This window comes from Solanum tuberosum, unplaced genomic scaffold (assembly GCF_000226075.1).
Source record: "Solanum tuberosum cultivar DM 1-3 516 R44 unplaced genomic scaffold, SolTub_3.0 scf00053, whole genome shotgun sequence".
Classification (NCBI taxonomy): domain Eukaryota; kingdom Viridiplantae; phylum Streptophyta; class Magnoliopsida; order Solanales; family Solanaceae; genus Solanum; species Solanum tuberosum.
Genome location: NW_006238979.1, coordinates 2,103,116 through 2,120,909, shown reverse-complemented (window position 1 = coordinate 2,120,909; position 17,794 = coordinate 2,103,116). Strand labels below are relative to the sequence as shown.

General features: G+C 37.8%; 1 protein-coding gene across 1 annotated transcript; it reads left to right on the top strand.

Moving 5' to 3' along the window:
* The first annotated feature begins 1,509 nt into the window (after positions 1-1,509).
* On the top strand, positions 1,510-5,760 carry LOC107060033 (uncharacterized). The gene is made up of 2 exons (XM_015307324.1): positions 1,510-2,190; positions 5,533-5,760. The coding sequence occupies exons 1-2, from the start codon at positions 1,510-1,512 to the stop codon at positions 5,758-5,760; spliced, it is 909 nt and encodes a 302-aa protein (XP_015162810.1).
* Positions 5,761-17,794: the final 12,034 nt, after the last annotated feature.

Sequence of the window (17,794 nt, the reverse complement as noted above, 5' to 3'; positions counted from 1 at the left end):
GATATATAATTGTCCACCCAAATAATTTGTGTGCTAGGAGATATGACCCTCCAAAGTAGACCCTCGAAAAAGGCTTCACTTGGAAATTTTGGATTTTGATACGGTTGCTCTAAAATTCGGGTTAGACCCATCTTCCACTCAATTTGACCCCATGAATAAGAATATGAAGTCGAATTTCCGAAATCATGCATGGATTTTGAGATATATGGAAATTACAATTATAGGTGTTTCCGAAGCACATTTTCGGGCATTTTTGGGGTCGTTTCAGCAGTCAAGTTCTTTTTGTCCATCGTACAGACTAGATTGTCCCCTATGCAGGTGGACAATGTTGTGACATGGGATCGAGCGGTGATGCTGGTAAATATTATGGCAGGTTTAGAGATTGATCTCTTCAGGATCCTCATCACAGAGATACATGAGAGGTTGTTCCAAACGACGACCACCATGCCCTTTCCCTACCTCATTTTTCAGCTATGTAGAGAGGATATAGTACCAATGTGGCATTATGATAAGCTAATATAGGCGACTAAGACGGTTGATGTGGGACTCTTTAAAGATGATGCAAACCGAGCAGCTCTTAGGAGAGGTATAAAAATTGACTTAACACCCATGAATTGTAACACGCCAGAAAACTTTTGAACTAAGACTCGAACCATCCTTCGTAGTGAGTACGTTTTTACCAAGGAATTTAAAATTTTCCTAAGTGTTAAGGTCCGTAGATGTAGCACCTTGAGTTCCAAGAAGAATTAGAGAGAATTCATCGAAGTCATTCCTAAGCTCTTCTATGTTTTGGGTCAACTTCAAGCGACCCTAACTCTTAGTACAAGATGATTTAAGTGTGCCATGAGTTGGAAAATTAAAGGCCTTTAAATTATGTTTCCAACTCCATCGAGTTTGCTAAGTTTCGAGTTCAGATAAGTGAGATATGCCCTTTTGAAGTCAAGTTGTCCAGTTAAGGAGAGTTACCCGAAAATTGTAAGGGGTATTTTGGTCTTTTCCTTACCCAATCAGATTTAATTCATTTGTAGTAATATTTTATTGAAGGCATAATATTGTTATCTTAAATCAGGTTGAAGAGAAAATCACAAAATTTTATAAACAATTGCTAGGTACTGCATCACCTAGTTTACTAGCAGTGGACATAATTGTCATGGGTGGTGGTAATGTTCTATCAAGAGACTAACAACTACAGCTAGTCACGCAGGTGGAGATGGAAGAAATATGGAACTAGCAGGCATCAGTGACACAAAGAGCCCTGGGTATGATGTGTTGATGAGAGAAGAGATCACTAGTGTTGTTATGGAATTCATTAAATGTATAAACCAATTAAATGCACCTCCATTACTTTGATTGCAAAGGTTAAAAATCCTGTCACTATGAAGGATTTCAGGCCCATTTCATGTTGTACAATTTTATACAAAGTGGTTTCAAATGTTTTAACTAATAGGTTGCAAGGAGTAATGGATTTTTCTGTTCGTTAAATCACAGAATGCTTTTGTCCCTGGTAAAATGATTGCTCATAACTTAATCATGAGTCATGAGCTTATCAAAGGCTATGGGAGAACTGGTATTTCAACGAAATTCATGCTCAAAATTTATATGCAAAAAGCATATGATTCAGTGGAGTGGCCCTATCTGCAACAAATACCACAACTACTGGGAATTCCTAGAATTTTTGTAGCATGTAATATGGAGTGCATCACAAAAGTGTCTTATTCCATTCTTATTAATGAAGCTCATTCCGCTTCATTTCCTGCAAAGAAAGGATTAAGGCAAGGAGACCCTATCCTCCACTATTTGTTTGTACGAGCCATGGAATACCTCTGCAGGCTTGTTCAGGGGTTGCAAGAAGATGTACTGTTCAAATTTCATCCTAGATGTTCAAAACAAAAAATCACCCAGCTTAGCTTTGCTGATGATCTACTATTATTTTGCAATGGGAATGTGGATTTAGTTGATAGATTATTTAGCAAGTTCAATACCTTTTCTCGAGCTTTTGGACTTGTAGCAAATCCTACTAAAAGTTCTACATATTTTGGTGGAGTGTCGGAAGAGGTGCAACAACAGATACTAAGGATATTGGGATTTGAAAAAGGTACCCTCCCATTTAGATATCTTGGGGTTACCCTGAGTTTGAAGAGGCGGTCAGTTGTACAGTGTGAGCGACTAATTGAAAAAATGATAGGGCGAGTAAGTTCTTGGACTGCAAAAGTTTTATCATACGCTGGAATTACTCAATTGTTAAAGAGTGTATTATTTGCAATCCAAACTTTCTGGGCGAGAGTGTTAAGGTCCCTAGATGTAGCACCTTGAGTTCCAAGAAGAACTTGAGAGAATTCGTCGAAGTCATTCCTAAGCTCTTCTATGTTTTGGGTCAACTTCAAGCGACCCTAACTCTTAGTACAAGATGATTTAAGTGTGCCATGTGTTGGAAAATTAAAGGCCTTTAAATTATGTTTCCAACTCCACCGAGTTTGCTAAGTTTCGAGTTCAGATAAGTGAGATATGCCCTTTTGAAGTCAAGTTGTCCAGGAAAGTTACTCGAAAATTGTAAGGGGTATTTTGGTCTTTTTCTTACCCAATCAGATTTAATTCATTTTTAGTAATATTTTAAGGGTCTAATCCTATTAGGTTCTATTTTATAATCCGAATATACGGCTAGGGTTTTAGTTGAGAGTTCAAGAAGAGAAAAGAGGAGAAAAGAGGAGAGTATCAAAGCATTCGTCGAGATTCTTGCGTTTTGTTGCGGATTTTTGCCATGGGTTTAAATTCTAAGAGGTATGTAAGCTTCCATAGTGTTGGGTTTGTTCACCCACATGCCAATCATGTTATTTTCAGCGCAATTTCATTCTTGAAGTTGAAAGATTAGAGTTCTTGATGAGTTCTTGAAAATTGTTCTTGAAGTTCATCCTAAATCTTGTTTTGTTGGGGTTTTGATGATTTATTGAGATGAAAGTTAGTGTTTTGAGGGATTTTTTGAGTAGATTAGAGTGTACTTATGTTAAGTAATCGAATCCAAGTGATTGGGGTTTTCTGGGTTGGGGCCTGGCACGTCGTGCCAGATAGTGCGCCCCAAATTATGGTCTGTAGATTAGGGGCTGGTTCCCTGCACCACTCAGTGTGCCAGGGTCGCCTTCCCCGTCCAGTTTGCAGTCGGTTTCTCCGTTTGAGTTCTTTTAAAGTGTACCTTCACTTCCTTTCGGTTATAACTACTCTAAGCTACTTCTAAACACCTAGAAATCATTCATAACATGATCATAACCTTGAATTCATAATTTAAATTCAAGGTATAGTTAAGAGTTAAATTTTAAGAATTCTTTTGAACATTCTAAGAAAGTCCCTTTGAGTCCTTTTGTGGAGTCTTCTACAAATTCTAGTAACTTGTTTCAAGACTCGAGAAAGTGAGTATGAGAATGAGGAGAATGTATTCATGAGTCTACTTTATCATCACGATATCCTTCATATCATGAACCATAACTCTTGAATTCATAATTCACATTCAAGTGAGAGTTAAGAGTAGAGTTCAAGAAAGTCTTTGAGTTCAATTGTGAATCCTTTGAGATCAACTATCGATTTGAGCTAAGTTTTGAGGAAGTAAGTATAATAATGAGAAGAGTTGGATACATGGGTTCCATATTGTTATGTAGACCCTCGAGTCGAGTCGTTCATGCCCATAAATTCTGCATGAACTTCATAAATTGAGTACCTTTGAGAGGAGTAGTATATTCAAGTTCTAAGTCTTGAGTATTGAGTTCCTAACCCTTTTGTGATTATATTCCTAATCATGGAACTATTCCATGTTATCCATGAAGTCCTTAAGTTGAGTAGTTCATTCCCATAATTACGCATGAACCATATGAGTCAAGAAATCTTGAGATGGGGAGTATCATTGAGTCCTTGAGTTGAGTAGTTCATGCCCATAATTCCGCATGAACCTTATGAGTTGAGCATTCTTGAAATGAGTAGTATCATTGTAGTTCTTTTCTTCAAAAAGTATATGGAGACTAAGTATTCCCAAAGAGATTTAAAATGTTTTCACATTTAAATAAGAATGGAAACACGTCCATCATTCGGCATGAACCCTATTTTGAGAAGCCTTTTATAACTTTTTCTAAACTTGTTTTAAGGCTTGAGAACTTGAGTTGAGAAAAATTAGAGTCGAGTTCATTTTCCTTAAAATGATATATGGGAACTAAGTATTCCCAAGAGTAAATGTTTTCACATTTAAAAGAGGAGGAAACTGAGATTTCCAAAAGAGTTTTGAGCAGTTGAGTAACATCTCTTTTTTGAGAAAGATTTTGAGTAATAATCTCAAAGCACAGAAAGAGTTATGTTTTTAAACATATGAGCTGAATATATTTGGGAGTAGTATTGAGCATCGATATGGGGACGAGTTTAGGTAACTCAAGTCTCCATAAACCATATAGCTGACGTGGGTAGAAAGTGCTATACTTTTTAGATGATTCCTTAATGTTTTTTAGCATAGACTAGTGGATCCACTTAGTTGATAGGTCTTATATCGTGGCAAAGTATAGGACACTTTTGGCAGCGTGGGTGAGATGCTTTATCATCACATAGCTCATAGTGATGGTTGTCGGTTAAAGAAACTCCCACATAGTTATATCATATTTTATTATATAAAATTGAGTTGTTATTGTATACTTCAATATATTGAGTTGTGTTCTACTGTTTTAAAAGTTTTCCATATATTGCATCTTTTATTGTTGCTTATTATTGAGTATCTTGAATTGATTATCTTGAGTTGAAATGTGCTTCATTGAGTCGAGTACCTTATTATTGAGTTGAGCCCTATTTCACTGAGTTGAGAATCTTATTACCAAGTTGAGTATCTTATCCTTGAGTACTTCTGAGTTGAGTAAGTTTGAGTAGTTTTGAGTATTCCTTGAGTTGAGTAAGTTTGAGAAGAGGTAAGTATGTTTCTTTGCTACTAGTTCAAGCTTATGTTTATGCTTTAGATTTCCCCTTACATGCTCGTACATTCCACGTACCGAGCCATTTGGCCTACATCATTTCATGATGCAGCTATAGGTATTCAGGGTCATCAACAGGAGCTACGTTGATAGAAGATGAAGTTCAAGTTAGCTATGGTGAGCCTCCTTGCTTCCGGAGGGTTCCACATGTACTTTCAGTTATATCAGTTGTTAGGATGTCGTGGGTCTTGTCCCGACATCCATCTTTGTCAGTTAGAGGCTTCATAGATAGATAATAGAGTTTCAAAAGTATGTTTATTTATTTTGTTAAATGTTTTAGAGACTTAAGTTGCCTATTTTATGGCGAGTTGAATATATTATTTTTATTTAGAGTTTTTCATTTCAGTTAAAACTTTGTAATTGGGTTTCATGAATTTTTATTCAGCTTTTAAGCTTTGTATGCTTGAGTTAGTCTTCCGCTTGTAGTCAGCCAGGATGAGGGTTCGCTTGGGACCAACAATGGTTCTCAAGTGTCGACCACGTCCAGGGTGTAGGCTCGGGTTGTGACATGAATGATGCTACTGATGTTGACATTGAGCAGGTTGGGGTCAAGCAGGCAGATGATGAGACTATTCCTGCCACTACTGCAGAGAATGATGTGCATGATCTCCCTTCCACTTTATCTGTTCATGCTGCGAGCACACCTCGTGCTCCTACCCCTTATGGATATGCTTTGTTACCACTTGCTCGAGTCCAGAAGTTGGAGACTCAGATGGCCATTTTTCTACAACATATGAGGCCTTGGATGAAGAAGTCTGTTGAGAAGTAGGAAGCAAGGATGGAGGAAACAATTGACAGGAAGATTCAGGTAGTGCATCGAAGGATAGATGCATTTGAGCTCATGGTGATGGGTAGGCCTCAGCCCGGTCCTAATGTTGACCTGACTACTTTTCAGACGGAGTTAGTCAAACTCTGAGCTGATGTTGATGCCCTTGCTACTACAACAGAGGCTGCCCCAGAGCCTATATCTTAGTTAGATGATGATGATGTGGTGTTGAGTGCACTATTTGGAGATGATATGCCTTCTCTTGAACCCCCTCGTTCGGCTATTAAGCACACACAAACTTTTGGGACCCACTACTGATCCAGAAGAGGAAAGGCGGGATAGTAAAAGGGAGAAGCAACAACTTGTGACAACCCAACAACAGTCTATTCTTGATGAGGAGTTGAGGTAGCAAACTGTTGAGAGTGTTACTGAGGTCGTTAATCGTACTGATCCAGCTGGTTCCGAGAAATTGGACCCACCAATTTCTTGATTTGGCTTCTGTAACACCCCAAATTCGAGAAGGGCAAGACAACACTTTTCAGGAGTTGTAGGTGCCAACCGATGGAGAGTACCCACGACTCGTGGATGGGACCATGGACTGTAGGCGTAGTCTGTGGTTGGTCACCCCCAGCTTTTGACAGAAGCCTAGACCCATGGCCTGACCAACGTACCAGCGGTCAGTCAATAGTCCGTGGTCGAGGGTCCGTAGGTCAGGACCCCCAAATCTAGTTTCTAACCATGAACGATGGTCGTGCAAGATGGACCGTCGGTCAGTCCACGGTCCGTCAGTCATGGGCATCAGTGGTAGGTCGACAATTATTTTTAGGGGCAGTTGGGTCTTTTCCTAATTAATCTAGTCTAATACTATGTCGTTTTACCCTTTACTAAGACCCCTATATAAGTATTTTAACACCCAAATTTCCCCAATAGAAATCATTCTCTCAAATTTCTCAAAGAAGAACAAGTCTCCTCTCCAAAATATTTCTCTCTCTAGAAAGCTTGAAGAAGAAGGATTCAGCCTAGGGTTTCAAGTCAAGTCTCCATTCCTCCATTGAAGATAAGCAATTGGCTTTGAGGTATGATAGTTTTCATCCATGGATTCTTTCCATTCACGGAGTTCCCAAATTCTCCTATTTTCAAAGTTAGAAATCCCCAATTAAGTTAGGGTTTTCTTCAATTATCATGGGTTATCTTGATTATTGATTTAAATGATTGAATTATGATCTCTTATGCATGAATTGAGGAAATACTATTATTTTATGATGATTCCCCTATGAACCCATGTAATCCCCATGTTTTCCAAGTTATGATCATATGATGTGGGATTTTTATTATGAAGGAAGAGTTTTATGAAATCAAGCATATATTGATAGAATTACATGAATTTATAATGAAATCCATATCTAACCAATGTTTTCTAAATGATGATAATTGAAAGTGGGTTTTGAACCTTGAAAGGTTAATTATGGAATTATGCATGTTCTTTGAAATCTATGCAAATGTTTTAAGGATGCTTTGAGAGTAAAATATCAATGATGATATGGTGGTTGTGTTGTTGAAAGGATCTTCTCATATACACACAGAAGCATTATTGTGCAATGTTTTCTCACATAATAAAGATTCTAAGGTTGAAAGATCTTCTCACCTAATTTAATCAAAGATTAAGAGCTATCCTAATGAAATCTAGCTTGGATTGGTTATTGAATGATACTTTTCCTTGGATAATGACTTAGCTTGGATTGGAAAGATGACGTACCCTTCCATGGATAATAAGAACAAGTAACAAATGATTATTGAGCGGGATTTATGATTAGCACCAAGAGGATATTGAGATGGAAGCTCCACCGTTAGTAGAGGCCGAGTTTCTAGAAACAACCTCCTTATCCCTTACTAATGTGCCCCCATAGGATGATTGTCTAGATAGACATTAGCTAGTGGATACACCTAAGCTAGAAGTTCATGGTCCTTACCTTGGCAAGTAGGACAACCCTTTTCAGTGTGGGAGACACCGGGGGAGCATGTTATAGCTCACATCGTCTCTATGTCGGTTAAGGCTACTTTCCACAATAATAATGAACTAAGGTTACTTTAAAAAGTATCTCATATGTGTTCAAAGGCTTTAAAGATGTTAGCTTTCATTGACCATGTTTTATGACTCATGTTTTCTAACCTTTTTATATCATGTTTTAGCTTGGTCAATTGCATGTCATGAAATGTCCTCTTTTAGCATGATTTAAATGTTCTATGAATAGCTATCATACTTGGTACATTGTTTTGTACTAACGCATACTCTTGCTTACATTTCCCCAAATATAGGGTCTGACAGTCAGGTTTCTCAATTTCATGGCTAGTGGTTGATTGTGAGATTCCCGAGCTTTGGTGAGTCCTAATGTTTCGAGGATGGATTTTCATTGTTCTTAGTTTTATTTCATATTTCCAGTTTTGGACATGATGTATGGGCTAGGTCCAATTTCATTTTATTGTACTAGATGGCTAATGAGACAAGTGCTTTAGACTTCCGCTTTACTTTTATAAAACTTGGACTTGAAATGTTGTCTTTACCTCTTTTTTTCTATTTCTTATGTTACGAATGCTAAGTGTCCTGTATGGGGTCTCTCGGGGTCCTATACGCCATGTTACATCTAGGGTTTACCCTGGGTCGTGACAAACTTGGTAATCAGAGCACAAGGTTTAGAATGGTCCTAGGATGTCTCATAAGCCACATCGAGTAGAGTCTTGTTCATGAGTGTGAAGCGCACCACATTTATTAATGAGAGGCTACAAGATGTTTAGGAAACTCCACTTGTTTCATTACTCTAAAGTTGTGCGATAAAGTTTAACTCTATAAGGTCTCTCTCCTAATTCGTATCCGATGCTCTACAGGATATGGCTACTCGAAGAGCTTATGCTAGAATAAATGTGAGGGAGAATGCAGAACAAGAAGCTCCTCCCCAAGCTCCTCAAGTTCCGGTCGATCCTTTGGCCGAGAAAGGGACTAATGCGGAGTTTAGGGCTGCTTTCTAAGTGTTGGCTCAAACAATGATGGCCCAAGCCAATAGGGATGTTGCGGTTCCTGTGAACCAACATGTGCGTACGACGGCATCTAGAGTGAGGGACTTCACTAGGATGAATCCTCTGAAGTTTTATGGTTCTAAGGTTGATGAAGATCCTCAAAAGTTCATTGATGAGGTTTATAAGGTCTTGATAATCATGGGAGTGACATCGGTGGAAAAGGCGGAGTTGGACGCTTATCAACTTAAGGGTGTGGCTCAAATATGGCACAACCAATGGAAATAAGGGAAACTGGAAGATGCGGGTCCTCTTGATTTGAAGAAGCTTAGGGCCGCTTTCCTTGATAGGTTCTTTCCCCTTCAGATAAGGGAGGCAAAGGTGCTTGAGTTGATCAACTTTCGACAAGGAAGTATGAGTATGAGGGAATATGCTTCGAAGTTCACACAATTCTCTAAATATGCTCCAACAATGGTTGCCGATCCTAGGGCAAGGATGAGTAAGTCTGTTTCAGGTGTGTCAGAAATGGTGGTTAAAGAATTGTCAAAAATGAAGCGAAAGTCTACATAGTCTCAAAGTTATCTACTACATCAAGAGTGATTGGGATTGACACGACCTAGGGGTACCTCCTAGATGTAATGGCACATAGAACCCAGAAGGACCCCATGTAAGACACTTAGCATATCACAACATAAGATAATAGAAAATTATGGAAATTTAAAACATTTTTCAATACAATCAAAATTTCATAAAATGAAGCGGAAGTCTATTACAATTGTCTCAAACTATCTAATACTTGAAAAGAGTTAGGGACAAAGCCCATACAAAAGTCTAAACATAAAAGAAAGACATAAAAGGAAAGGGTGATCACGATGCTATGAGGACTCACCAAAACATCTCTTCTTGATCTACTATGAGCCTAGCCACGAGAATGGAAGTCAATATCACCGAACCCTACATTTGATAAGAATGTACGCAAAAGTATGTGTTAGTACAATAATGTACTAAATATGATGGCTAGCATAAATCATCAACATAAGCATATAAGAGATATTAGTCAATATAAGACATATACCGTAATCATAAGAGACAATAACATAAGTGAAGAGCAGAAGAGACATCATAATAATACATAGGCTATAAGCATAAGAGATAACAACATAGTCAGAAGCATAATGCATCTAGTTTAACATAACATAAGAGAAACACTTCAAAAGCCACCTCAAGGCATGCTTCTGCAAGGCATGGATAAGATTCCATAATCCCACCCATGCTAAGCAAGTCACTTTAGGTTCTCATTCATACCTATCATCACTTAATCTCATCCTTAGCTTACTTCTCATAGACAAGGGAATATTCACCTTTAGTCACATATGTATTGGAATGGCCTTTCAAGCTACAATCCAAACTATGCATACATCATAATCATAAACCATAGGCATATTCAACATATATATTATCATAACATGAGAGGAACTTACCATAATCACCCTCGAAGCATAGTTGTTCAATGCATGAATGAGATCCCATAATCTCACCTATACTAAGTAAAGCTTCTTGAGTAACCATAGTTCATAATTCATATTCTTGTGGAATTTAGCCTTAATCGACATAGACCATGTGAGATAAAAATGGAATCCGGTGTCTACCCACATCGAAAAGGGGTTGTCCTACTAGCCTAAGGTAGAACCATACTCTTAATTTAGGTGGATCCAATAGCTAAGTAACCTACGGGGGCTCGTAGTTTATGGGATATGGAGAATGCTACTAGAAACCCATACTCAACTAAGGTATAAGGTTTCCATCTCATGAGATACATACTTTGGGAACCCGGACTCCACTATTGTAGAAGGAACCCATTTGGAAAGCCGGACTCAACTAGTGTAAAAGATTTCATTTAGAAGCCAGACTCAACTAGCGTAAACGCTTCCATCTCATATTCAATATCCACTAGGTGCTAAGCATATTTCCCATTTGAGTTCATATTAAATCTTGACTTAAATTCATATTTATGGAAGAATGTCTTGACACTCAATCCAACATAAATCTTACTATAGATCATTAAATCATGCGTGAGAATAACCTTTCACCGTCCATATCTACATATAGATTCAATAAGTGAGAAAGCCTTTCAACCTTAGAATCATCATATTATGAGAAAACCTTTCACGTTATATCATAATCATACATATGTGTGTATATGAGAATAAAATTTTAACAACACAACAACTAGATCATAATCATATTCACTTTACTCTCAAGAGTTCTTAAAGCATGTACATAATCTTCATAAAACATGCATAATATTATATCTTGCCCTTTCAAGGGTCAAAGCTCATATTAAATCAACACATCTAGAATTCACCACATTAGACATGGATATTAACATAATTCAAGTAGTCCTATTACTACAAGAATAATCTGATACTTCACTTCCTTGAGGTTCAAAACTTACTTTCAATCATCACAATTAGGGTTCAAGCACTAGACATGGATATCATCCCAACTCATGTGATTCAATCACTTCATGCATTCAAACATTCATGAGGTAGATTAGGTGGGTAAGGTTCTTCCATAATAGTACCATTTACAAACCAACATACATAATAACTTCACTCTCAAAGCCTTAACATTCCTAGTTCATTCATATTAGCCTTATTCTCAAAGCCCTACTAGTAAAAATTTATTATACATACTTGATCTTAGCCAATTCATGTCTATGAGATTTCATCTTAAGAAACCTATTCATACTACATCATATTACCCCCAATACTAATCTATGTTCATTTCGTGAAACTCATTGAGTGGCTAAATGAGTAAAAGGTGAATTATATTTGCAATATTTAACTCGACTTTCATTATTCATTTGTTCTAATGAGTGCACTCATTAGAGTTAGCCTGCATCTATAGATTGTTCTAGATAAAAGAGATAGTTGGGTAAAAGTAGAGTTAATCTGATAAAATGGCATTAAAGGTCGGGTTCGAGAGAAGAGAACTTTAACATCGTTGTATGCGAGGGTAGAATTTATTAAACACTCAAAGACCAAGAGGAATTGAGTGAAAATTATCTAACTAGACTGAGAAGTGTTAGATACAGTCAACTCGCCTGTAAATTGCAAAGACTAAAATACCTGAAGTTCAGTTATGGATGAACAATAGATGTAATGTCATATGAAACACAACCTTGGTTTTCTTTATTTATCGACACATCTTTAGAATTAATATTCTGTTAATTGTTAATCCGGATCTTGCTTAACAATATTAGTTACTAGAACTTTACAGCTAAACCCAATTTACATTCCGTAATAGTTTTATTTAGGAAATAATAACAACATTTGGGTAATCGTGATAATGAAATTATTTATGTAAAGAAATTCTCTGTGGGGTCGACCTCAACTCACGTTGAGTTCTGTTAATTGACTTTGACAGTTTATACTTCTTAATTGAAGTGTAAGTTTGGACGTATCAACCCCAAACACAATAACAATTCATGGAGTCTTTCCATAGCCAATGAAACACAAAATATATCACAATGCTTAACCAAAAACTAAATGACCATAACTCACCAATCATCACATTTGGGAAACCTCGTGAACCTGTCTAGTTTGAAGAGCGTAGAACCTATTTTGCTTAAGAGAACTTGAACCGAACAAACTAGGTTGAACTTGCCTATTATCTCAACCCAAAGTATACCCTAGGCGTAACATGGCGTAAAGGACCCCGAGAAGCCTAAAAAATCTACTTACTACACACCATACAAGATAATAAAAAAATAAAGAGAGTTTAAATGACAATTTATATCATAATGAGTTTGTAAAAAATGAAGCGGAAGTCTACATAGTCTCAAAGCTATCTATTACATCAAGAGTGATTGGGATTATCAGGACCTAGAGGTACCCCGTACATGTAACATGGCACATAGAACCTCGAAGGACCCCATGCAAGTAACTTAGCATATAACAACATAAGATAATAGAAAATTACGAAAAATTAAGACATTTTTCAATACAATCAAAGTTTCATAAAATGAAGCGGAAGTCTATTACACTTGTCTCAAACCATCTAATACTTGAAAAGAGTTAACGACCCTAAAAATGAACTCGTGAAACTAGAGCCTCGTGTGTTGGTATATAGTTGGTAATCTTGTATAAATGCTTAAAAATGGTGTTAGAGGTCAGTTTGGTTGTGTTGGAGGTCAAACGTCAAGAGACGTCCACGATGTCCGAAAACTAGTCTTGTGTGTACTAGTGTGTTGTCCTTGATTTGGTGAGTTGTTTGGAGTAAAAAAGCAGTGGAAGTGACCCTATTTTCTAGATGAGCATGTTTAGGGTCAAAACTCCCGGGTACGACTCCCCAAGGACCACCCTAAGGGTCCTTGAAGATGACCCAAATGCTGTCAAAATCACAGCCATCCACGAGCCCCATTGATGGCCGTCAATGGATTGACGGGGCGTGGATTTGCTTCGTGAGTTGAGACTTAGTATCCTCACCAAAGCCACCACAACAACCTCACTGAACCTTTTGACGAGCAGGCAGGACGGGCCGTCAATCCATCCACGGTCCGTGGATGGTGGCCGTCAATTGGCACTGTGTTTGCTGTCAAAAAATCTGCCTAGCCAAGGGTGGTTTGGTAAATTCCACCGTTGGCCAATTAAATGAATGGACGGTTGTTTAAACTTATTTTAGGTATTTTAAAGTTACTAAAATATTTAAAAGGTATTTTTGAATTCATTCTTCAAATTAAAACTCCCAAAGACTTTCTCTCTCTAAAGTTCTCTCTAGTTCAAGGAAGAAGAAGGTGGAGAGCTAGGGTTTCAAACTGAGGGTTCCTTCCACAAAATGTGGTTGGGATTTCATCAATTAAGGTATGTTGACTCTTTATCTAAAGCTAGTTTTCGCTTTAGAGCCAATCTCAAATGAATTTTAAAGTTTTCCAAAAAGTTATGAAAAAGCTTGTTTCTCAATTCTCTCAAGGGTTCTTGCATGAAAACGGTTTCAATGATTAAATATGATGTTATTAATGTTTTCTTGAAGGTTTTTGAATAAAAAACTCTACGAACCCTTGTCTTTCACAAAACTCTAGAATTTGCTTATGAAGTGGGTCTTTTGGTTGAAATCCAAAGTTTATGAAATTGTGTTTGGATTGGATTGTATGGGTGACTCTTATGATTTTCTATATCTATCTATGATGAATTGTTAATGTATGGATGAATTGAGAGTTGTGGCCTTACGGGCAAGTTATGGATGAATTCTCTCGTGGTAAGTAAAATGGTGGGGACTTGAGTGTTGTTGAATATGGCTTTGGAGGATGGTAATTTGGCTTAATCTCATATAATTGATATATTTGTTCTTGTTTGGTTTGATCCACTTATGGTGGAGGTATTTAATTATGGAATGTATTATGGACATGGCCTTGAAGGCATTACCTATTGAGTTAAAGTGTTATCAAGTTATGAAGTGTTATTGTACTATGTGAAGGTATAAATGTAAAGCTATTCTTATGGACATAAGGTGATCTTGTCTAAAGTGTTATTGCATTATGATTGAAAGTGTGATCTCTTTTAATGTTCATAAATGTGATGATGTTCGACTATGAAGAGTCTCTATATGGTAATGTTGTGGCTTGCTTGGTAGACTTAGATGTCCCTTCTTGTTGCATGAAAGCTTATGGAATGAATGAATTTCTAGGATCGGTAGACCTAAGTATGGTGCCCTTTCTATGAATGATAAAAAAAGACTTCTAGGCTAAGCCTTGAATCGGTAGACCTAAGCATGGTGCCCTTTCATAAGTCTAGACTCCTAAGTGAATGAAAAACGTTGAAGTGGTGGACCTTAGGGTGATGACCTTCTTCTTGTGTGAAATAATAGACTTAGAGTTGGTGGACCGAAATGGTAGAAAACCTTCTCTAAGAAAGTCAAGGAGCTATCCTATTGAACCTTGATCGGTAGATCCTTGTGGTGCCCTTCTTGGTAGAAGTACTATGGGTCGGCTAGACTTAGTGATGGAACCCTCTCTAGTACATACATGTGAATGAAATTACTCTATGGGACCTAAGGCTAAGCACCGAGCGGATATGGTTAAGAAGGTACCCCTCTCCGAGTATGAGGTTAGGGTATAATGAACTTCTTTGGGTATCCCCTAAATGATGTGCCTACATGGGTTGCTTATTAGTTCTACCCTTGGCAAGTAGAACACCTTCCGCAGAGTAGGGTAGACTTCAAATTCCATGCCTAGCTAGAATGGTCTATGTCGTTTAATGCCTATTTCCCATCATGTGGGATGTGCACTCTAGTTATTGGATAGGTTCTACAAAGTGTAGGTGGTAGTATGGGATGCTATCTATACATGGCACGAGTACGCCTAGAAGATGCTAAAGTGAGTTCCCTAAGTCTAAATGACTATTACGGGAGAGTACCCTAAATGCTTAAATGTCTCCTAAAATGGTGTAATAAAGAATGTTGACTTAGTATCTTATATTGTAATGATAAATTCCTTATCTATGGTAACCCTTAGGAACACTTAGGTGTATATGAAGAGGTCGTATGGGCTGTCACTTCATGTCTCACTTAAGTGTGGCTTAGGATGACTTGAGATAGAGGTTTCAAGATGATGAAAGGACCTACTTGACTATGATGTTTATGTGTTGTACATTGGTACTATTTGAGTATGTCTATTATGTGGGTATTGTCTTATATGTGGATGATGACTTGAAATGTGTCTCTTATACTTGTGTTATGAAGGTTTTATAAAAAATGGCATGAAAGCATTTATTTCAAATAATTGTCCGTTTTAGCATGTTTTTGCATAATCATCATACTTAGTACTTAATTGTGCTAATTCCATATTTTCTCTATTTTCTACAAGTGTAGGTTCCGGCAAGTGAACGGGTTCTATAGTAAGCTTGGCATTTGAAGTTCTTCCAAGATCTTGTGGTATGTCCTCATATGTCGAGGACAAGACTTTTCTATTTTAGTTTTATGATAAGGTTCTTGTAATAGACTTAATAGACTTCTTTTGATTGTAAACGGCTGTGTCCCTAGTATGTTTTCAGGTTTATGTCTAAGATGGATAAGAGACTTAGTATTCCGCTTATGTACTTTTGAAAGATGTTTTTAAAAGTGACATTTGAGTCTTATGGATTTTATTTTAAAGAGTTTTTAATTCCGCACTATTTTACATATCTAATGTGATGAATGCTAAGGGCTTGTATTAGAGCTCCGAGAGGTCGAATACGCATGTTACAACTTGGGGGTGCTCTCGGGTCATGAAAAACTTGGTATCAGAGCATAAGGTTTTGGAAAATGGTTCTTAGGTTCTAAGTCTCAAAAGCCACGTCTAGTAGAGTCTTGTTCATCGGTGTGAGTCGCGACACATCTATGAGTGAGAGGCTATAGGACGGTAGAAGTTACACTTCTTTCATTATTCTTGTAATCGTGCCTTAGAGTTTGGTCTATAAGTGTCCTTTTCCTAATCCTTCTCCTGTTTTTATAGGATATGAATACGAGGGCTAACCCGATGAGAGCGGAAGAGGAGATTTGAAATGAGGGAGTTCCTCCCCAAGATGATCAAGGTCTTCAAGGTGGCCAAGTCCCTATAGGTGAACAAGATAATGAGGTTCCGGTGGTTCCCCCGGCCATGACTAATGAGAAGATTAGGGCGGCTTTTGTAACTCTAGCTCAAGCCATGACAACTCAAGCTAACCGAGATGTGGGCCTAGGGTGAATGCTAATGAGAGTACCGTGGCCTCAAGATTGAGAGACTTTGTGAGGATGAATCCTCCTATCTTTCTTGGCTCTAGAATGGGAGAAGATCCCCAAAGATTCTTGGATGAATCTACAAGATTGTAGATGTTATGGGTGTGTCATCTAGGGAGAAGGCGGAGTTGGCTTCCTACCAATTGAAAGAAGTGGCCCAAATTTGGTTCACCCAATGGAAAGCCAATAGACCGGTTGAAGCGGGTCCTGTAGAATGAGAGGAGTTTAAGAAAGCATTCTTAGGAAAGTACTTTCCCCGTGAGAAGAGACAGTGTAAGATTGAGGAGTTCATAAACCTTAAGCAAGGTAGTATGAGTGTGGAGGAGTATGCTTTGAAGTTTACCTTGTTGTCTAGATATGCTCCATCCTTGGTGTTTAACCCTAGAGAGGAGATGAGTAGGTTTGTTACCGATGTATCCGACTTGGTTAAGGAAGAGTGCCGTACGGCAATGCTCTATGGTGACATGAATATCTCTAGGCTTGTTGTGTATGCTCAATATATTGAGGAGTCCAAACTTATGAAGGTGAAGAAGGATTTAAAAAGGGGTAGGTCTAATGAGCAAGGACAACCTAGGTTTAAGAAGAGGGTTCCTAATCAAGATTTCTCAAGTGCTCCTAAGGTCAACCAAGAGAGAGGTGGTAGTTCTCAATTTGTTAAGCCTACTTGTCCAACTTGTGGAAAGAAGCATTTTGGGAAATGTCTAGCCGGTACTAATGGGTGCTATGGTTGTGGAAAGGATGATCATAAGGTGAGAGATTGTCCTACTTTTGCAGATAAAGGGAGAGATGCTAAGCAAGCTTCTTATAGTGGTCCATATGTTGAGGGTCAAAAGAAGACTAGTTTCTATGCTCTCCAAGCTAACAAGGAAGAAAATCCGGATGAGGGTGCCGGTAAGTCATAGTTCCTTGTTTTGTAATGAGATCTTTATTTGTTGCTTATGATGGCCTAGATGGGTTTATCCTAAGTGGGGGATGGTATGTTGAATAGTAGGTTGTGGTGAGTTTTGACATCCTCGTCACTTTCTCCTATTCCTATTTAAGCTTGAGACATCGAGTTTCTAGTGGCATGTTGCATGTTTTGGAGTCTTATGTGAAAATGAGTTTCTATAGTCTCCTTATGATATACATGTTTTAAGTTGAATTCTTGTTAAATGAGAAAATGAGTTTTCATAATGATGTCTCTCATGTTTATATGCATATATGAGGAGGTGCTAAAATATTTCATGAGTTGACTAGTTGAGCATGTTTAAGTGTATTCTTGATGTGGCATGAT